Source organism: Macaca nemestrina, chromosome 1, assembly GCF_043159975.1.
Source record: "Macaca nemestrina isolate mMacNem1 chromosome 1, mMacNem.hap1, whole genome shotgun sequence".
In the NCBI taxonomy this organism is placed as follows: domain Eukaryota; kingdom Metazoa; phylum Chordata; class Mammalia; order Primates; family Cercopithecidae; genus Macaca; species Macaca nemestrina.
In genome coordinates this window covers 30,739,262-30,761,858 of record NC_092125.1, presented here as the reverse complement: position 1 = coordinate 30,761,858, position 22,597 = coordinate 30,739,262, and the positions used below count along the sequence as shown (strand labels likewise).

At 40.1% G+C, this 22,597-nt stretch overlaps 1 protein-coding gene across 5 annotated transcripts in view; it reads right to left on the bottom strand.

The window, feature by feature from the left end:
• Nucleotides 1–22,597, bottom strand: part of LOC105484432 (uncharacterized) — a 334,675-nt gene that overhangs the window by 159,419 nt on the left and 152,659 nt on the right. For all 5 annotated transcript variants that reach the window (XM_071075681.1, XM_071075702.1, XM_071075682.1 and 2 more), the window contains exon 8: nucleotides 12,956–13,032. In XM_071075681.1, coding sequence (XP_070931782.1) covers nucleotides 12,956–13,032 — 77 coding nt within the window. The remainder of the gene's footprint in view (nucleotides 1–12,955; nucleotides 13,033–22,597) is intronic.

The following is a 22,597-nucleotide window of genomic DNA, read 5'->3' as shown; positions in this document are numbered from 1 at the left end:
ACTATGCAGCCATGAAAAAGGATGAGTTCATGTCCTTTGTCGAGACATAGATGCAGCTGGAAGCCATCATTCTCAGCAAACTATTGCAAGAACAGAAAACCAAACACCACATGTTCTCAGTCATAGGTGGGAACTGAACAATGAGAACACTTGGACACAGAAAGGGGAACATCACACACCAGGGCCAGTTGTGGGGTGGTGAGCGGGGGAAGGGATAGCATTGGGAGATACACCTAATGTAAATGACGAGTTAATGGGTGCAGCACTCCAATAAGGCACATGTATACATATGTAACAAACCTGCACTTTGTGCACATGTACCCGAGAACTTAAAGTATAATTAAAAAAGAAAAAAAATACAAAATTAGCCATGTGGTGACACATGCCTATAATCCCAGTTACCTGGGAGGCTGAGGCAGGAGAATCGCTTGAACCCAGGAGATGAAGGTTGCGGTAAGCTGAGATTGCGCCATTCATTGCACTCTGGCCTGGGCAACAAGAACAAAACTCCGTCTCAAAAACAAAACAAGACAAAAAACAAACAAACAACAACAACAAAAACCAAAGTTTGATGGGGAATAAAAACAGACACTGATGGAAAGTATAAAGGAATGGTTGAGAAAGGTTGACTGAAATTAGAGGTTATACATTTGTAATTAAATTTATCATCAGCATCATGAACTTTTTTCCAGAAGGTTATAGGAAACCTAAATCAAAAGTAGAATAATCAGAATATTAAGTTATAAACTGGATGTTTTCATTTGGCAGAGTAATAAGGAGATGAGAAAAATTGCAGGATATGGAGATAGTGTATTTGAAAGTTAAGGCAAGTGGAGTCAGTAATGGACCTGGGCAAATAAACCTAATAAACTAGATTAAGGAAGCTAGAATTCAAAATTATTTCAGTCACAGGGTTTAATGCATGTCAGGGAGAGAGAAATATAGAAGAATAAAAAGTTGTGGCCAAAAGAAACATTTCAGAGTTAAAGACTTCAAAGTGCACACTCTTCCAGGTACTGACCAAGTCCAGGACATTTATAAAAATAAGGGTGTTGCTGAAGTGGACAGGAAGGGATAATTGTAGAAGAAAGATAAAGTAACTGTGATGGCATTGGATAAACCATCAGGATAAAGAATAAGATGGGATGTTGAGGACTCATTGTAGACCAGTAATTAGATTCTACATCTATTCTGGGGAGTAAACTTTGATTGAGAAAATGACAAAAAAGAGGGTGAGAAAATAGAGAACATTCTATTGCTAATAATCATATATTACATCTCATCGGGTACGAAACCACTGCTGTGTGAAGCTGATGAGAAAAGGCTGTAGGTTAGAAGGCATGCCTGTCAGTAAGATAAAGGCTGTCAAGCTAAACGCATAGTCAGAAAGAATGTGTGGGTAGGCAAAGAGTGCAGGCCCAATGTCCCAGACTCAAAAGAAGGAGCTGTGATGGAATGAGTTCTTCTACTTGAGGGGGTTTCAAAGGAAGTGGTGTCACTGATAAAAGAGGTAAATAAAGAATCCACAGAAAATGTGGAAAATGTAGACATTTAAGTGTGGGTGTTATCAAAGAGACAAAAATATAGACTTACTGAAACTTTGGTGCTTGGACATAATATTAAAACATATCATAAAAACAGCCTTCTTACATAATGTAACCAGAGGAATAGAAGATAAAACACATTATCTTCCCTCTTTATCATGATATCTTTAAAGCCAAAAGCATTTTAGGCACTCCAAAAGTATTTTACAAAAGTTGAAATATTCTGTCCACCTACAAAGAACATGAGGTTTTTCATAATTGGATTACTACTGGTTTATGTTGAGGTGGCTGCATCCTCTAGTTCTATCACTTTCATTCCAATTTTATTCATAAAAACCTGAGTTTAAGGATATAGCCTATGACTATAAAATAAATAAAGCTAATGAGATATAAGGGGTTTGTATGTATGACTTAGGCCTCTTCTGGACCCAACCTAACTTTACAAGAATAAATCCAGACATTCATTTACAAAATTCCATAATTTTTAAAAGATGTTTTAGAAGACCTGAGCTCCTTGGAGGTACTTCAAGAACCATAATAGGAACCAAGATAAGGCTAAGGAGGTGTAATTTTTGATGATATCAGTTTCCTGAAAAGGCAGGAATAGAACAGAATGGAGAACACAGGTGAAAACACAAAGAGGAATATGTCTTTCATTGGATTCCAAAGGACGAAAGCAAAAATATATACAGTAAGACTGCAGGTGGGGTTTCATGATGATAAGTTCCTACCTGAAGACTACTTTTTTGGTAAAGTAAAAGGTGAGAAACTTTCTTTGTTGAGATTGTGGGAGAGTTCTTTCAGATAAGAGGCTTGTGGAGAGTGCATGAACTCTGAAATTGCCACTGTTAGAAACAGGAGCTAGAACTGATGAAATATTTGACTGATGAGCAGCAAGGAGGGCCAAGTTAAGGTTGAAGACCCTATAATGGCCCTAAAGTATAGAGAGAAAATAGTTGGACCGAAACAATACATATTTTAACTAGTTTGAATCTTTTCAGGCTGGCATGGTGGAAGGTCAATAGCTAAGTAATGAATCATGTAGTTAGGCTGAATAGAGAAAGTTATGAATCATGTAGTTTAGGCTGAATAGAGAAAGACAGGAAGGACAGGAAGAGGCTGAATACTTGGTGACCAGGAGAGATCAAAAGACTAGCAGTCTTAGTCAGGCATGGTGGCTCACACCTGTAATCCCAGCACTTTGGGAGGCCGAGGTGGTCGGATCATGAGGTCAGGAGATCGAGACCATCCTGGACAACATGCTGAAACCCTATCTCTACTGAAAGAAAGAAAGAAAGAAAAAAAAAGACTAGCAGTTTTGATAAGATATGAGAATAGTAGAAGTGACAGAGTTACAGGATTGAAGGATTGCAGTCTATGATCAGAGAGCAGAATGTTTGAATTTAAGATTTCATGGGTGGGGGAAGTAGGGATGGTTAATGGGTACAAAAATATAGTTAGATAGAATAAATAAGATCTAGTATTTAATAGCACAGCAGGATGACTACATTCAACAATAATCCATTGTACATTTTAAAATAACTAAGAGAATATAATTGGATTGTTTGTAACACAAAGAAAGGAGAAATGTTTCAGCTGATGGATACCCCATTTACCCTAATGTGATTAATATGCATTCTACACTTGTATCAAAATATCTCATATACCGCATAAATATATATACTTACTATGTACCCACAAAAATTTAAAAAAGACTTCAGGAGAGATTTCAGGTGGATGATATCAAGGTCCAAATGACTACATGGTCATTGGACTATGTGGCTTAAGTGGAATATACATAAAGCTCACTGGAGTCTATGTCCTATTTATCTCTCTATGTATCAATCAATCAATTAATCAATCATCTTAATTGTAACTGTAACTCTACTGGTCCCTAAGCATTTATACATGCATAATAGCTGACCATGCTTAAGGTGAGTTGCAATGAAGTAACTGTCTTGTGAATGTAGTTACTAATAAGCTAATGCTATTGTAATTTTGCATACATCTTGAAATATGATCTGATTGGTTCTAGTACTTCAATATACTAAACTATTTGTATATAGTATTTGTGTTGAGGCATGTGTTAGTTTTTCCCTCTCCTGACAGTTATGAAAAAATTATTTTGACTACATTAGTGATCAATATCCTAGTTCTGATTATAAATGTATTACTACAATTTCTTCTACTCTTTTATCACCTCTGTTAATAAAATAAAAAAATTCTATCTCAAATCACGTATAATTTAATCCTGGAGTAAGGAATAATACTGTTTTATCTAAGAAGGTATTAAGGGTAGGCTGACAGGTGGAAGAAATTGTGTGTAAGCTTTCAACATTCAGATATTTATGGCCTAAAATTCTATGATTATCATTTCATGCCTTTCAACTAAGCCCTAGTTAGTCTCTCTCCAGGTTTCTTTTAAAAGACAATTATAAACATCAAAAGAATAACCAATAAAATCCTGTCATGTTAGTGTAAATTAATTTATCAGATCACTCTCGTAATATAGTCCTTACAAGATGAGAAGACCAAGCAAGCATGGGAACCTTGGAAATTTGTGGCAATGGAGCACTGGCTGAAATGGAGACTAGAGTATAAAAAGATGAAAATCAAGTGTTGTAATACCTTCATCTTTTCTGCTATATTCAAAAGCCTTTAAAGGAAAAGGATAATATATTCTTACATGACTCGTATAACGATTCTTGTCCTCTTAAAAATACAGCATATATTTACAGGCGAATAGCTAAAGATTTCAGAGATTTTATTGCATATATATCCTAAGATCCCACAACACTTCACACAAGATCTATTCCTTCAAACCAATGACTTCAGAAATCCTTTTAAACACATTACTGTATTTCATTATTTAGAGGGCTGTACGCATAACTATGAATGCAATAGAATTCCCATGGTGATTATGACAAGCACCAAGGCAAGCGGTTTTCATCATATTTGTTGTCCCAATGTCACATTTGTCACCATTTTTGTTTGTCATGTCCCAATGATATAAAGGAATTCATCCCTGCCAAGCCCAGGTTCAAAGGGTGAAGAAATAGACTCCACTCCTTGGTGGAAGGAGCAGTCAAGCTGCACTACAAAAAGGAGATGCTACAGGGATGAGAAGAATGCTTTGCCATTTTTGCAGATTAATCCACATACATTTTATAGACATAAAGAAAGGTGTGGAAGGATACATAGCAAACTGATAATATTGTCCACTTCAGGGAAAGGATCAGCAAGGGAGACAATATTTTCTTCACCTGTATTTGTTTGACTTACACCAAGCATACATTACCTTCATAAATTTTAGTAAGCAGAGAGTTTTAGTAAATATAAAAGTTATAATAATTATATTTCTATCACCAAACGTTCAATTTCATAGACACCTTAATTCATTAACACTCAAAAGAATAGAAAATAGAAAGAAAACACGCAAATAGAGCAAGTTTGTCAATATCATAGCACTATTGCTAAAGGAAACCAGAGGAAGAAATGACTTTACTGAATGATCCACAGAATTGTTATGCAGTTTCACAGCTCACAGATTGTTTTTCACCGGACGCATCTAAGCTTCTAGTGTGGAGTTTCACTTTCAAATGTCAAAGCAACACCTCAGGAAATACACATGGCTCAGCCTGTTGCCTTTGCTTATAAAAAATCGACTACTTTTTCAGTTAGTACTGATGGATGAAAGGACATTCTCTGATCTTTTCACCAGTAACCAGTCATATAAATCCTCCGATGACCTCTAGTTTAGTAATCTGAAATGTACAGTACTATTCACAAGTTTCTCATGACTCAGAATTTGCAAAGAATTTGATCAGGTTTCCTTTTCTAGTTTTGGTGGTATTGAGTCTGGGGAACTAATATCATAATGATCTATAAAAATGTTTCAGCTGGCTTTCGCGCGCTCTCTCACGCTCTTTCTTTCTTTTTCTCTCTCTTTCTCTCTCTCTCTCGGTTAATATCTTTGCATCTGTGTTTCCATCAAGGAAATTTGGAACACACATCATATGACAGTGTTGTTGACACACCCCATATCTGCTCTTTGGCTTGTGTGGACACTTCCTTTTTCACTAGAGTGCTTTATTATGACTTACCTTGCTACTGTCCTTCAGGTGAACAACCCACAGACTGTGGTACCAAAATATTTTGTGCTGAAGCTTGTAAGACAGTCACCACTTGCATTGTTCATTCAGGCATGATAGGATTCTTGGCAGGAAATCACCTTGAAAAGCTTGTCTTTGGCGAATACCTCTTCACCACACAATTGCCCATATCTCAGGCCCTTTTTGTTCAACAGCCAGGTCATCATATATCAATACTGTTTATACTGCCCTAAAACACAGGGACATCCAAAGGCATGCTACACCAAATAAGAGAATGAAAACCCCCTTCTACCAGTCAGTCATCAGCTCTAAGGTCTTTACTTCTATATTTCACTGAGTCATTTTGGAAATAATGCACGTGAAAGTCTTTTGATCTTGTATCAACATTTGGGAAAATGAGCAACTTTCTTCTATTGATTTTACAGCTAAAATTTCTCCATCCAACTGAGTTGCTCAAATTGGTTAAAATAAAAAATTGACTGAAAACCAATGCAAGTGAATAAAATATTGTCTCCCTTGCTGATGCTTTCCCTGAAGTGGACAATATTATCAGTTTGCTATGTATCCTTCTACCCCTTCATTTACAAACCAAAACAAATTGGTTAAAATCACAAATTGGCAGAAAATAACAACTTTCCAGTTACTGATTTTTTAAACATAAAGGTAATTTATGTATATCATGAGACTGTTTTATAATTTTTATGTTTTGATTCATTTACACCTTTTCTTCAGAAAGTATTTGTTTAATGGTCATTTGGTTGCAGTTCTTTGTAAATATTAATTTATATTTTAGTATTTTTATTTGTTTTTGGAAACTATTTCTCACATTATTGGTGTAGCCTAGTTAGTTTACTGCAAGAAAAGAGTTTTATTGTTATCTGGCCATGAAGGTGATCTTGACGATATCAAATCTCATCAGAAAGTCTCATCTTAATCTTTATTGAAATCTGGATGTTTCTGTTTACCTAGAATGATAGGAGGTCCTTTAGAATGTTAGTCAGCTTTGCTCTCCTTGTTCTCTAGACTTTTAAAAGATATTTTCACAGGAGTCTACTAAGGACACCTTCCCCCGACGCACCCCCCACCCCACCTCATGCACAGCCTCCTCTCTGGGATTCTTCCTTGTAGCATAAAGAACATCTAATTAGAGGAAGGATACATAAAACATCAACAGGCAAGGAGCCAAACACCAGCAGGCAAAGAGCCAAAGACCAGCCTTACTATGTATCCTTCCACCCCTTTCTTTACAAACCAAAACAAATTGGTTAAAATCACAAATTGGCAGAAAACAACAACTTTCCAGTTACTGACTTTTTAAACATAAAGGTAATTTGGTTTTGGTGCAAGAATAAGGCTAAGCTACCAGAGTTCTGTGCTTTTGTTGGCAAAGCTCATGTCGTTTCAGGAAAAAAGACTATTCCTGGCCCAGGCCTATCTCCATGGTTTCAGAGAACTCACTGTCCTTTAAATATGCAGGCAACTATTCTGCGTTACCTTCACCACCAGCACCATCACAGTAATTCTGAAAATGACAGTTATTGGTGTCTCTGTGCTTTGGGAATACCCTTGTTCCCAGAATCACAGTGCATGTTAGCACTGGTGGCTTTCTCCTCCTCAGTCAGCTATCAAGAAAGCCAGAGATATCATCAGCCTTGGAAAGGAAAGGACAGCCCAACAGTCTTGCCATACAGGATTTTCCAGTAAACCTGCTAATGAGAATTCTGAGATTATGTTGGTTAGAACAGGAATAAAAAAAAGAAAAACTCAGAGAGGGCAGGATGACATAGGCAAGGCAGCCAGCTTGGCCATCAATAGACTGCTCTTTCCAACTCTGTGAAACATCCTTCCTCTTCCCCTGGAGTAGTCCCTCAGTCTATGCTTCTATTTTCATTCCTCCCTGATTTTCTAGAACCTGGTTCCATCATTTATGAACCCATTCCCTCTTAGTGTAGGATCCTCCAAAAGAAGACACTGAGACAAAGATTCACACACTGGTAGTTTATTTGAAAAGCCATCAGGGGAGTGAGAAGTGAGACAGGAAAGGGGAGGGAGAGCAGCCAGGGGTTACTACAATGGAGCAGACCAAAGAGTAATCCTATGGGAAGCCCCAGGAACCAGTCTGGGAGCTGCCTCAGAGGAACCTTATTGTGTGTCCAGGGAGGAATGATTACACCAAATTTCTTCCATCATTTTTTGATGGCTTTTCTGGGGGTTGAGTAGACATTCTGGTACTTCTGTCCTGACACAAACCTTCTAAGACCCAAAGTCTTAGAAACCTTCAGGCCAAGAAATGGGTATCCTGGACAGGAGGAGCACACTGCAGGTGAGAGTGGAATGGGCCAAAATCTGCCTTTCCTCACCTTTCCATTTGATAGAAGAAGAAGAAGAGAAAGAGGAGAAAGGGAAAGAATAGAAAGCTGAGGGGGTGCCAAGATGGCAGAACAGGAACAGCTCCAGCCTCCAGCTCCCCGCGTGAGTGACACAGAAGACGGGTGATTTCTGCATTTCCAACTGAGGTCCCAGGTTCATCTCACTGGGACGTGTCAGACAGTCGGTGCAGGGCAGTGAGTGCAGCCCAACCAGCAAGAGCCTAAGTAGGACCAGGCATCACCTCACCCGGGAAGTGCAACAGGGAAGGGAATTCCTTTTCCTAGCCAAGAGAAACCTTGACACACCACACTTGGAAAATCGGGTCACTCTAATACTGCGCTTTACCAAGGATATTAGCAAACGGCACTACAGGAGATTATATCCCGTGCATGGCTCGGAGGGTCCCACGCCCACAGAGCCTCCCTCATTGCTAGTACAGCAGTCTGAGATCTAACTGAAAAGGCAGCAGTGAGGCTGGGGGAGGGGCGCCCACCATTGCTGAGGCTTGAGTAGGTAAACAAAGCTGCAGGGAAGCTCGAACTGGGTGGAGCCCACCGCAGCTCAAGGAGGCCTGCCTGCCTCTGTAGACTCCATCTCTGGGGACAGGGCAAAGCCAAACAAAAGGTAGCAGAAATCTCTGCAGATTTAAATGTCCCTGTCTGACAGCTTTAAAGAGAGTAGCAGTTCTCCCAGCATCAGCACAGCATGGAGGTTAAGATCTGAGAACAGACAGACTGCCTGCTCAAGTGGGTCCCTGACCACCAAGTAGCCTAACTGGGAGAGCCTAACTGGGAGTAGCCTAACTGGAGTGGACCTCAAGCAAACTCCAACAGACCTGCAGCTGAGGGTCCTGACTGTTAGAAGGAAAACTAACAAACAGAAAGGACATCCACACCAAAACCCCATCAGTACATCACCATCATCAAAAACCAAAGGTAGATAAAACCACAAACATGGGGAAAAAGCAGTGCAGAAAAGCTCGAAATTCAAAAAATCAGAGCGCTTCTCCCCCTCCAAAGGAACGCAGCTCCTCACCAGCAATGGAACAAAGCTGGACAGAGAATGACTTTGACGAGTTGAGAGAAGAAGGCTTCAGTCGATCAAACTTGTCAGAGCTAAAGGAGGAACTACAAACCTAGCACAAAGAAACTAAAAACCTTGAAAAAAGATTTGATGAATGGATAACTAGAATAACCAATGCAGAGAAGTCCATAAACGACCTGATAGAGATGAAAACCATGACACAAGAACTACCTGACAAATGCACAAGCTTCAGTAACCAACTCGATCAACTGGAAGAAAGAGTATCAGTGATTGAAGATCAAATGAATTAAATGAAGAGAGAAGAGAAGTTTAGAGAAAAAAGAGTAAAAAGAAATGAACAAAGCCTCCAAGAAATATGGGATTATGTGAAAAGACCAAATTGATGTCTGATTGGTGTACCTGAAAGTGACGAGGAGAATGGAACCAAGTTGGAAAACACTCTACAGGATATTATCCAGGAGAACTTCCCCAACCTAGCAAGGCAGGCCAACATTCAAATTCAGGAAATACAGAGAATGCCACAAAGATACTCCTCAAGAAGAGCAACTCCAAGACACATAATTGTCAGATTCACCAAAGTTGAAATGAAGGAAAAAATGTTAAGGGCAGCCAGAGAGAAAGGCCGGGTTACCCACAAAGGGAAGCCCATCAGACTAACAGCAGATCTCTCGGCAGAAACTCTACAAGCCAGAAGAGAGTGGGCGCCAATATTCAACATTCTTAAAGAAAAGAATTTTCAACCCAAAATTTCATATCCAGTCAAACTAAGTTTCATAAGTGAAGGAGAAATAAAATCCTTTACAGACAAGCAAATGCTGAGAGATTTCCTCACCACCAGGCCTGCCCTACAAGAGATCCTGAAGGAAGCACTAAACATGGAAAGGAACAACTAGTACCAGCCATTGCAAAAACATGCCAAAATGCAAAGACCACTGATGCTAGGAAGAAACTGCATCAACTAGCGAGCAAAATAACCAGGTAATATCATAATGACAGGATCAAGTTCACACATAACAATATTAACCTTAAATGTAAATGGGCTAAATGGTCCAATTAAAAGACACAGACTGGCAAATTGGATAAAGAGTCAAGACCCATCAGTTTGCTGTATTCAGGAGATCCATCTCACGTGCAGAGACACACATAGGCTCAAAATAAAGGGACGGAGGAAGATCTACCAAGCAAATGGAAAACAAAAAAAAGGCAGGGGTTGCAATACTAGTCTCTGATAAAACAGACTTTAAACCAACAAAGATCAAAAGAGACAAAGAAGACCATTACATAATGGTAAAAGGATCAATTCAACAAGAAGAATAACTATCCTAAATATATATGCACCCAATACAGGAGCACCCAGATTCATAAGGCAAGTCCTTAGAGACTTACAAAGAGACTTAGACTCCCACACAGTAATAATGGGAGACTTTAATATCCCACCATCAACATTAGACAGATCAACGAGACAGAAAGTTAACAAGGACATCCAGGAATTGAACTCAACTCTGCACCAAGCAGATATTATAGACATCTACTGAACTCTCCACACCAAATTAACAGAATATACATTCTTCTCAGCACCACATCACACTTACTCCAAAATTGACCGCATAGTTGGAAGTAAAGCACTCCTCAGCAAATGTACAAGAACAGAAATTATAACAAACTGTCTCTCAGACCACATTGCAATCAAACTAGAACTCAGTATTAAGAAACTCACTCAAAACCGCTCAACTACATGGAAACTGAACAACCTGCTCCTGAATGACTACTGGGTACATAACGAAATGAAGGCAGACATAAAGATGTTCTTTGAAACCAATGAGAACACAGATACAACATACCAGAAACTCTGGGACACATTGAAAGCAGTATGTAGAGGGAAATTTATAGCACTAAATGCCCCCAAGATAAAGCAGGAAAGATCTAAAATTGACTCTCTAACATCACAATTAAAAGAACTAGAGAAGCAAGAGCAAACACATTCAAAAGCTAGCAGAAGGTAAGAAATAACTAAGATCAGAGCAGAACTGAAGGAGACGGAGACACAAAAAAACCTTCAAAAAATCAACGAATCCAGGAGCTGGTGTTTTGAAAAGATCAATGAAATTGATAGACCACTAGCAAGAGTAATACAGAAGAAAAGAGAGAAGAATCAAACAGATGCAATAAAAAATGATAAAGGGGATATCACCCCTGACCGCACAGAAATAGAAACTACCATCAGATAATACTATAAACACCCCTACGCAAATAAACTAGAAAACCTAGAAGAATTGAATAAATTCTTGGACACATACACTCTCCCAAGACTAAACCAGGAAGAAAGTGAATCCCCGAATAGACCAATTAGCAGGCTCTGAAATTGAGGCAATAATTAATAGCCTACCAACCGAAAAAAGTCCAGGACTAGACAGATTCACAGCTGAATTCTACCAAAGGTACAAGGAGGAGCTGGTACCATTCCTTCTGAAAGTATTCCAATCAATAGAAAAAGAGGGAATCCTCCATAACTCATTTTATGAGGCCAACATCATCCTGATGAGAGGTGACAATGTGCTAGCAGCCCTCAGTCTCAGCGCCTCCTTGGCCTCTGGCCTTGGCTTCCACTCTTCCACTCTGGTGGCACTTGAGGAACCCTTCAGCCCACCAAGCCACTGTGGGAGCCCCTCTTCGAGCTAGCTGAGGCCGGAGCCTCCTCCCTCTGCTTGTGGGGAGGTGTGGAGGGAGAGGTGCAGGTGGGAACCCAGGCTGTGCTTACAGGCCGGTGTGAGTTCAAGTGGGCATGGGCTCGGCGGGCCCTGCACACGGAGCTGCCTCCTGCTGGCACCAAGGGCCCAGGGAAGTGAGGGGCTTAGCACGGGGGCCAGCAGCTGTGGAGGTTGTGTCGGGTCCCCCAGCAGTGCCAGCCCGCCAGCGCTGCACTCAAAATTCTCCCCGGGCCTTAGTTGCTTCCCCACAGGGCAGGGCTTGGGACCTTCAGCCTGCCATGTCTGAGCTATTCCCCCTGCAGTGGGCTCCCACATGGCCTGAGCCTCCCGGATGGGTGCCGCCCCCTGCTCAGTGGCAGCCGGTCCCCTCCACAGCCCAAGGGCTGAGGAGTGCAGGCACAGCTCGGGACTGGCAGGCAGCTCCGCCTGCAGCCCCAGTGCAGGATCAACTGGGTGAAGCCAGTTGGGCTCCTGAACTGGATGTGGACTTGGAGAACTTTTATATCCAGCTGGAGGATCCTATGTGCACCAATCAGCACTCTGTGTCTAGCTCAGGGTTTGTAAATACACCAATTGGTACTCTGTATCTAGCTAACCTAGTGGAGACTTGGAGGACTAGCACTCTGTGACTCTGTGTCTAGCTCAAGGTTTGTAAATGCACCAGTTGGTACTCCCTATCTAGCTAACTCTGTATCTAGCTAACTAGCACTTGGTGACTGGTACTCCCTATCTAGCTAACTCTGTATCTATCTAACTAGCACTTGGTGACTGTGTCTAGCTCAAGGATTGTAAATGCACCAATCAGCACTCTGTCAAAACAGACCAATCAGCGCTCTGTAAAGTGGACCAATCAACTCTCTTTAAAATGGACCAATCAGCAGGATGTGGGTGGGGCCAGATAAGAGAATAAAAGCAGGCTGCCGGAGCCAGCAGTGCCAACCCGTTTGGGTCCCCTTGTTCTTTTGCTCTTTGTAATAAATCTTGCTGCTGCTCACTCTTTGGGTCCACGCTGCCGCGAAGGTCTGCAGCTTCACTACTGAAGCCAACGAGACAACAAACCCACTGGGAAGAATGAACAACTCCAGACACGCTGCCTTTAAGAGCTGTAACACTCAACATCTGAACGTCTGAAGGAACAAACTCCGGACACACCAACTTTAAGAACTGTAACACTCACCGTGAGGGTCCACGGTTTCATTCTTGAAGTCAGTGAGACCAAGAACCCACCAATTCCAGACACACTGATACCAAAGCCTGGGAGAGACACAACAAAAAAAGAGAATTTTAGACCAATATCCCTGATGAACATCGATGCAAAAATCCTCAATAAAATACTGGCAAACTGGATTCAGCAGCACGTCAAAAAGCTTATCCACCATGATCAAGTGGGCTTCATCCCTGGGATGCAAGGCTGGTTCAACATATGCAAATCGATAAACGTAATCCAGCATATAAACAGAACCAAAGACAAAACCACATGATTATCTCAATAGATGCAGAAAAGGCCTTTGACAAAATTCAACAGCCCTTCATGCTAAAAACTCTCAATAAATTCGGTATTGATGGAACGTATCTCAAAATCATAAGAGCTATTTATGACAAACCCATAGCCAATATCATAATGAATGTACAAAAACTGGAAGCATTCCCTTTAAAAACTGGCACAAGACAGGGATGCCCTCTCTCACCACTCCTATTCAACATAGTGTTGGATGTTCTGGCTAGGGCAATCAGGCAAGAGAAAGAAATAAAGGGTATTCAGTTAGGAAAAGAAGAGGTCAAATTGTCCCTGTTTGCAGATGACATGATTGTATATTTAGAAAACCCCATCGTCTCAGCCCAAAAATCTCCTTAAGCTGATAAGCAACTTCAGCAAAGTCTCAAGATACAAAATTAATGTGCAAAAATCACAAGCATTCATATACACCAGTAACAGACAAACAGAGAGCCAAATCATGAATGAACTTCCATTCACAATTGCTTCAAAGAGAATAAAATACCTAGGAATCCACTATGTGATGTTTAGGGCATCTGCCAGTTCTAACAGTTTGGGATTCTACTTTCCAGGCTTATCTTGAGTTAGTCTCCTACACACAACTATATTCCAACTAAACTGGGAAAAACTTCATTTCCTTAATATACCCGATGCTTTTCCAACTCTCCTACTCTCTCCTAAAGGCCGTCCCTGCCTGATTACTTCGTGCCTAAATCCTCCGTAATTTCCAAATACTACCTTGTCCAGAAAGGCATTATTTTATCACTAAAGCAAGAAATAATATCTCATTTATCTGAAGTCTCATAATATTTTTTATATTTTTTATATTTTTTATAATGCCAAATTCTAAGTTTTATTTGCTCCTATATAAAACCGGTGAAGTTACCTTACACATAACCATGCAGCACCATGTGTAGCATAGACTCTGGAGTCACATTTCCTGGCTTAGAATCCCAACTCTACCACTTTCTAGCCACGCAACCTTGGGCAAGGTTTTCTATGTCTCAGTTTCCTCCTCTGTAATATGGTGTAATAATATTATTTACTTTAGTGGACGCTTGGGAAGTTTATATGAATTAATATTTGTAAAGTGCTTAGAGCAGTTTCTGACACAATAACCACTATATATGTGTTTGCTATCATTATTAGAAATTGTTGGCTCTCTTTCTTTTCAGTTTGTAATACTTTGAGAGTGCCTATTATCTCTCTTAGCATCTTATAAGTTTTCTGAGCATAGGAACATGTCTCTTTACTTTTGTGTCTTTTTTCTCTTTTCTTTTCTTTCTTTCTTTTTTTTTTTTTTTTTTTTTTTTTTTTTTGAGATGGAGTGTTGCTCTGTCGTCCAGGCTGGAGTGCAGTGGCAAGATCTCAGCTTGCTGCAAGCTCTGCCTCCCGGGTTCACGCCATTCTGCTGCCTCAGCCTCCTGAGTAGCTGGGACTACAGACACCCACCGCCATGCCCGGCTAATTTTTTTTGTATTTTTTCAGTAGAGATGGGGTTTCTCCGTGTTAGCCAGGATGGTCTTGATCTCCTGACCTTGTGATTCACCCACCTCAGCCTCCCAAAGTGCTGGATTACAGGCGTAAGCCACCATGCCCGGCCTCCTTTTGTATTTTATCAGCATAGTTTCCTATGTGTAGCAAGGACGCAATACATATTTGATGAATGTGTGTCTATGTGTGTGTGCTAATGTAATGTTATGTGTGTACCTGTCATTATCTTCTTTTGTTGTGTACCTTGATTTTTTTTTTTGTCGTTTTGTTTTCCTTCTGCAGAAGTCCTAGAGTAGCAATTGCTTTATCATTTTCTTTTTTTTTTTTTTGTATTATAATGATATGTTTGTATTAAGGTCCTTTAAGAGCTTTTCCTTTGTGGGGTTTATAATTGTCTACTAAAACATACAGCATGTTAGATTATTAGGTGTGTATTTGTTAAATGAATAAGCATAGGACATATGAACAAATAATATATACTTAATAAATAGAGACTTTGGTACTTCTCCCTCTACCCTACTACCAAATATGAAATCCTAAGATTGAAACCACTTTAAATTGTACGTTTTACCCTCAACTCTAGTCAAGAATAGATTTTCTGAGGTGTTTCTTCAAAACAAAACCAAATCTACATTATTATTTTCTGCAAAACTTTCAGGTGCCCACCTGATAGTGTGTGTCACAGAGTGGATAGAAACTTGGAAAGTCTGAGTCATAGATAGAACTTGAGTGCATCTTCAAAACAGTTGAGAATATCAATAAATGATGCTTCAAATCAACATGAATTATATTCTTTAAAGATAAGATAAACATAACTTTTCTAGGTATTGGTAACAACTTCCCAGCCTTAGGGGACAGTTTACAAATTTCTCTTTATTGTTTTTAGCTAGTTTGATTGGTTAGATCAGAAGTACTGGCTAAACAGAATGGTCTTAGTCAAATTAGGGAAATGAGATGAGTTTGTATGAAACTCAACAAGTTTGGCTAATGTCTCATTTTCTTTTAAACCGAAGGCTTTTAAGTCATTGATAGGGCAATGCACTAGCTATCATGGATGATATAGTGTGGATGTTTGTTATCTCCAAATCCCATGTTTAAATGTAATTCCTAATCTTGGAGGTAGAGCCTGGTGGGAGGGGTTTGGGTCATGGGGGGTTTCATGAATGGCTTGATGCCCTTCTTGCAGTAATGAGTTCATGTGGGAGCTGGTTGTTTGAAAGAGGCTGGCACCTATCTCTCTCTCTCTCTTTCTCTTTCTCTTGCTATGTGACATACTGGCTCCCTTTGTGCCTTCTGCCATGATTGTAAGCTTTCTGAGGCCATCACTAGGAGCAGACACTGGTGCCATGCTTCCTGTACAGCCTGCAGAACCATCAGCCAAAATCAACCTATATTATTTATAAATTACCCAGTTTCAGGTATTCCTTTATAGAAATGCAAATGGACTAGCACAAAAAATCGGTACTTAAGAGTAGGGCATTGCATGAAGAGACTTGAAAATGTAGAAGAAGCTTTAGAACTGGGTAACAGGCAGAGATTGGAAGAATTTGAAGAACTCAGAAGAAGAAAGGAAGATGAGGGAAAGTTTGAAACTTCTTAGAGACTTGTTAGGTGGTTGTAACAAAAGGCTGATACAAATATGGACAATGAAGGCCAGACTGACAAGGTCTCAGATAGAAATAATGAGATTATCAGGGACTGGAGCAAAGGTCACCCATGTTACACCCCAGCAAAGAACTTGACTGCATTTTGTCCATGCCCTACAGTTTTGTGGAAGGTTGAACTTAAGAGTGATGACCTAGGATTTGGTGTAATAAATTTCTAAGCAGCAAAGTGTTCTAGAAGTGGTGTGGCTACTTCTAACAGCCTACAATCAGATAAGAGCAAAAGAATGACTTAATGTTGGAACCTATATTTCAAAGGGAAGCAGAGCATAAAAAATTGGAAAATGTGTGGCCTGGCCATGAAGTAAAGAAGGAAATAATGTCTTCAAGGAAATTCAAGAGGTCTGCAAAGCAACCACTTGTTAGAGAGATTTGCATGATTAAAAGAGAGTCAAGTGCTAATAGCCAAGACAATGGGAAAAAAATGTCAGTGTAGCCCCTCTCATCACAAGCCCAGAAGACAGAATGGTTTCAATGGCCAGATCCAGGGCACTGCTGCCCTGTGCCACCTTGGAAGGCCATTCTCCACCTCCTGGATGCTCATGCTACAGCCAAGACTCAAACGGCCCCAGGTAGAGCTCGGGTTACACCTCTGGAAGGCTCAAGTCATAAGCCTTGGTGGTTTCCAGTAAATGTTAAGCCTACAAGTGGCGGAATACAAGAGTGAAGAAGGCTTGCTAGTTTCCACCTAGATTTCAGAGGTTTTATTGGAAAGCCTGGTGTCCAGGCAGAAGCCTACCTCAAGGGCAGAGTTCCCCCAGAGAGCATCTACTAGGGCAGTGCTTAGGGGAAATGTGGGTTGCAGCCTCACACAGAGTGTCAATCGGGGCACTGCCTCGTGAAGCACTGGGAAGGGGGCCACTGCCTTCCAGACCCCAGAATGGTAGAGCCACCTGTAACTTGCATCCTGAGCATGGAAAAGCCATGGGCATTGGATTCCAACCCCTGAAAGCAGCCATAGAGGCTGAACCTTGCAAACTCACAGGGCAGAGCTGCCCAAGGCCATGTCCCACTCCCTGCACCAGTGTGCCCAGGATGTGGGACATGGAGGCAAAGATGATGTTAGAGCTGTAAGATTTAATGTCTGACCTGCTGTGTTTTGGACTTGTGTGGGGCCTGTTGACCCTCTCTTTTGGCCAATTTCTCCCTTTTGAAATGGGATTATTTTACCAATGCACATACAACTGTTGTGTCTTGGAAGTAGATAACTTGTTTTTTTTGTTTGTTTTTTTTTTTGTTGTTTTTTTTTTTTTAATTTTAGAGGCTTATAGGTGGAGGAACTTACTTTGAGTCTCAAATGAGACTTGGGACTACTGAGTTAATGATGGGATGAGTTAAGACTTTGGGAGAACTTTTGGGAAGGGAAGACTTTGGCACTTTTCTCTCTCTCTTGCTCACTCTTGCCCTGTGATACTCCCGCTCCTGCTTCATCTTCTGTCATGATTGTAACCTTCCTGAGGCCTCACCAGAAGCAGATGCTGATGCCATGCTGTTGTACAGCCTGCAGAACTGTGAGCCATATAAACCTCTTTTCTTTATAAATTACTCAGCCTCAGGTATTCCTTCATAGCAACACAAATAGACTAACAGAATGGATAATTGTAGTAATAATATTATTAATAGACTATAATTTCCTTGAAGATAAGGCATTTTGCTCATCTCTGAGTCCTCTAATCTCTAGCCCAGATATAGTAAATTCTATACCTTGTCTACCCAAATCTCTTCTTCCCTTTTGTGCTCTTAGAAACCCAATCGTGTTCAGATATTAGAACACTAGCTGCTTTAGGGAGGCTGAGCATCTACCCATCCCTGAAGGAGAAAGGTGAGTCTTTATTAATTTCATTAAGCCAACAGGGTTCATCCAAATTCCCTTGTCAATTACGGATTAAGAATGGGCATATGACATGGTTTTGCCTTATGAAAATTGACAAAAAGCCTCCTACGGACTTTTTGGAAGAGTTATCTTTGTTCTTAAGGAAGAACCAAAGATAAAGACATTTCCTTCTCAGCCCATGGACATTGCAACCTATTGTGATGCCTGGAACTGTAGCTGCCATCTTGGGCTTAAAAAGAATTTATCCTATACAACAAGGAAAACTCTGAGGATAACATAACTGAAAGACTGATTAAACATGGGTGCTTGATAACAATTTTGAGTCATTAGTGTAGCCAACCCTGAAACTCCTTCACCTTTGGACTTCTTGTAAGAAAGAAACTTTGAGTTGATTTTTCTGCTACTTGCAGCCAAAGCATCCTAATTGATAGAGTTGGGGTACTTGTATGATTTGCTCCCAGAATGATTTATTATTCTTAATATTAGTCTTAATAACATATTATAATAATACACACAGTAATACTTTACAACATTTAGCCTACCCTGGAAAGCAATATACTAAGCATTTGTATAAATTATTTCATTTAATACCAATATGTGATTGAGATGACTGTCATTACTCTCATCTTATATATAGGGAAACTGAGGCCTGAAAAGGTAAAATAACTTGACAAAATGTTCACAGTCAGTGACAAATCCCAGGTTTTGAAGCTGAGTCACTTTGATTGGACTCTATCATCTTGCAGTGACCCTATTTTAATTGACTTCGCAATTAGTTTTTCTCGCTAAAATTCTGAGAAGCTCAAGATTATCATGCTCATTTCAAAAAATGAAGTACAACACAGTCCAAGAGGCTGGGCTATTTGAAAAAATTCGGAGTTCTAAACAATTTAGCATTTTTTTGTTGCTACTCCCTCACTGTTAAATCAACACACATTTGATCAGTTTGTACTTTTTCCTAGGTAAGACAGACAGCTTTACAAGGCAAACAAAATTGCCACTCCAAAGAGGCATAGAGAAGTTACTTACTCATGAATATTATTCTTAATAACAGAGAACTAATAACACATTTATTTAATTAAAAAATATGACAAGGACCAAGTATAGAATGATAGGGAAGATCTGTTCACAACAGGAAAGCATCTATCTAGTGAAGAAGCATTTTTAAAAACCCACAGTCACTTAAAATCTCTGGAAATTATCCTAAGGCTATCCAGCAAATTGAAAAACATTCATTCAAGAAAATAAAAATATTGATAAGAACTGTGAGAGTCTGAAGCATTTGAGCCAGTCTCCATTCTATTACGGCCCCTTACCCTCACCCCAGCTCTGTGTTATAGAATCTCTATTATCCTGCATGATGTGCAAACAAAAAGGCATAAGCTCCTTCTTCCTATGGCTCCCAATCTAGAGAGGTTACTTTGAAACCTGAAACCTGCAAACACAAGGTGAGTATTATCTCAAACAATAGCGATATGTGCTTCTTCACCAAAGAAAGTTGAAAACTTGGCTCCTCCTAATGGACCCATTCCTGGAGACAGAATTACTTTTGATGGTTTCCCTGGAGAGCCCAGCAAGGAGCTGAATCACAAGGAGAGGATTTGGGAGCAGATCCAACCTGATCTTTACACTATTAATGAGTGTGTGGCATCATACCAAGGAGCTCCCTTTGAGATGAAAGGGAAAGGAGTGTGTAGGGCTCAAACCATAACCAACAGTGGAATCAAGTCACATAACAGCCTTCCATTACTGAAATACATTAGAGAAAGCTTTAATAATCATAAAGGAATATATTTGTCACTTGTACCTTAAAAATAAAAACAAGATGGAATAGCATTTTCTTGCAGGTTTGAACATTCTTTTTCCTGCCTGTAGGAAGTACTGGTGAATTTTAAAGACTTTTCATGCTGGCTTTATTTGGAGTTTCATCAGTGACCACTTGAATTTTAATGCTTTTCATAGACTCCTTCAAAAAGTATTGACACTTGGGTCAGTTGGCACTTGTCCTGGCTGAAAGATCTACTTACGCTTTCAGAAATGATTTGTGCCACATAACAGTTTTTGTAGGCACAGGATCTTAGCTTAGCCTGGCACATTCATATTTGTTGACGTCCTTGGGAAAGTAGTTATTCTCTAGGTCACTAGGAAGATAGCCAATGCCACTGACCATGTTACGTTTCTATTTCCTGAACTACAGTAAAAAAATGTGAAAGACTTCAGCATGGGGAATACTTTTTGTCAATATAAATGTAAGACAAAGAAGACTAAGGGACAACCCTGTTAACTTAAGAGGACAGAATACAGGACCTAAAAGTTTGGTCTAGGACAGCCAGCTAGGGAGAAGGTAAGATACTGGGGGAATCTAATCAGGCCACTAAATCAAGGCACCATGCTAAGAGCAGATATTCTGAAAGAAATGCACCTGACCTATTATCTAAAGAAGTTTTAACATCTCAACTTTACTTAGCCATATTCTCATTAATTGATTTATAATTCAGAAAGGTTGAGTATCTCTTATTCTTTTCACCAATCACACGATATGTGTAAATATTACCCAAACAAATTAATGTGGTACAAAATGAAAACAATCAAAATATCACTCAGAAAAGGCATGATACTACAAGTAAGACAGGCATAGTATTACTCCTAACAAGCACTTAGCTCAAAACTCTGAATCAGTTTTTGATAGTCTCAACACCTATACTCAAACCTTTTCCTTGTATTCATTAGCAAACAAGCATTTATTAGGTATCTTGAAGTGTGAGCAGGAAGCTCACTATCACTGACCCAATGATCTTGGGTTAAATTATATAGATAAAACTGTTTCTAAGGAGTTTAGAATGAAATACTGGTTTTCATTCTTGTGGCAGAGGTTTGACCACACAAAAACATATGGGAGGGAAACTAAGTAGGATCTTTCTGCCTAGCAAGAAGTGGTAGAACAGAATTCTGTTCTTCTGTTTACGAACAGGTAGAATTCTTCTGTTTATAAACAGGTGGAATTCTGAAGTGGAAAGGTTGTATATTCTGGATCTTCAGCTTCTCATCTCCTCCTGCTTATTAGGGCCTATTTAACCACCTGGGTCCTTCTGCCCTCTCTTCCTCCTCCTCTCTCAAAGCCTCTCTCAAAAACTGATATGTTTGAAGTTAGTGTTCCTACTCCACATTAAACCTTAAGTCTCATTATAAATAAAAGTTTCTCTCTTCCATCCCACCCCTAACCGCCCAACAATTCCAAGCTGCAACCAAGAGGTGATCTGAGTTGGCTGGAATGAAGAGACAGGGAAGGGAGGGTTACAATCCAGTATTTTCCACGCTTTAAGTGTCCTGTGTGTAATTCTGCAGCTGGATGGTCAGGGATGTTATGTTCTAACAGAGCCACACTGCTACTTATAAAATTGGCTTGGGCTATACACAACTGTTTGTTAAGACACTAAAGATGACCATTTGAAAGTCTATGTGGGAAAAGGAGGTAATTTGACCCTCCGTGTGTTAGAAAAGCATAAAACATTTGGGTGTCAGTCAAAATTTGTTTAAGATCTGGGAGGGACTCCCTTCCCTTTTGAAAATTGCATTGAGGTTTTTAAGAACCACAGACAGTCTGTATCTCCACCGCCAGCACATTCAGGGTACACCCAGGAATGGCAGGAGGACTTTCAGGGAGATGTGTTCCTCTGAGAAGCTGCTCAGCACCTCTTCTCTCAGCACCTGCTGACTTTCTGCAAAATTGAAAGCAAACTAATGGTTTGGTGTGTTCAGACCCACACTCCTACCACCCTGGATTTATTTACCTCCCTCATGCTGCATCCAAGTCTCCTTTTTCTATATTTTAAATTCTGATTTTCTTAGATTTACAGTAGAAGTACTCACTAAAGCCAATCCACTCTTTAGGGGCATAAAATTGGCCAGTGGTGAGATGACATAACAGAACTGAAACTTGAAACTGTGGACAGACTCACTTTTCCGGAATTGAGTCTGCCTTTTCAGAGTGACAGAATGTTGTCAATACTCTGTAACTGGAAGAATCTGTTTCCTTCCTGGTATTTTGTCCTTCTGTCCCTGGGGGAGAAAAGGCAGTTTGAAAACGTACTGCCATAGACATTCTGGTGAAAAAGGATCAAGTGACTAAAGCAGAGAGCTGATAATCAGAGATGACTTGATGCTTACTAAGGTACAACAATTCATAGGCACTGGCTCTGGTGGTGAGAAATTGCTGCTGGGAGTGTGAGGGAGGAAAGTCAAAGCACATTTTTTGGCCATTAGGACAATGAAGGCATCTTCCCCAGAAGGTGGCCCATTCTTGCCACCCACTCCTTTTCTCTCATGACCCTA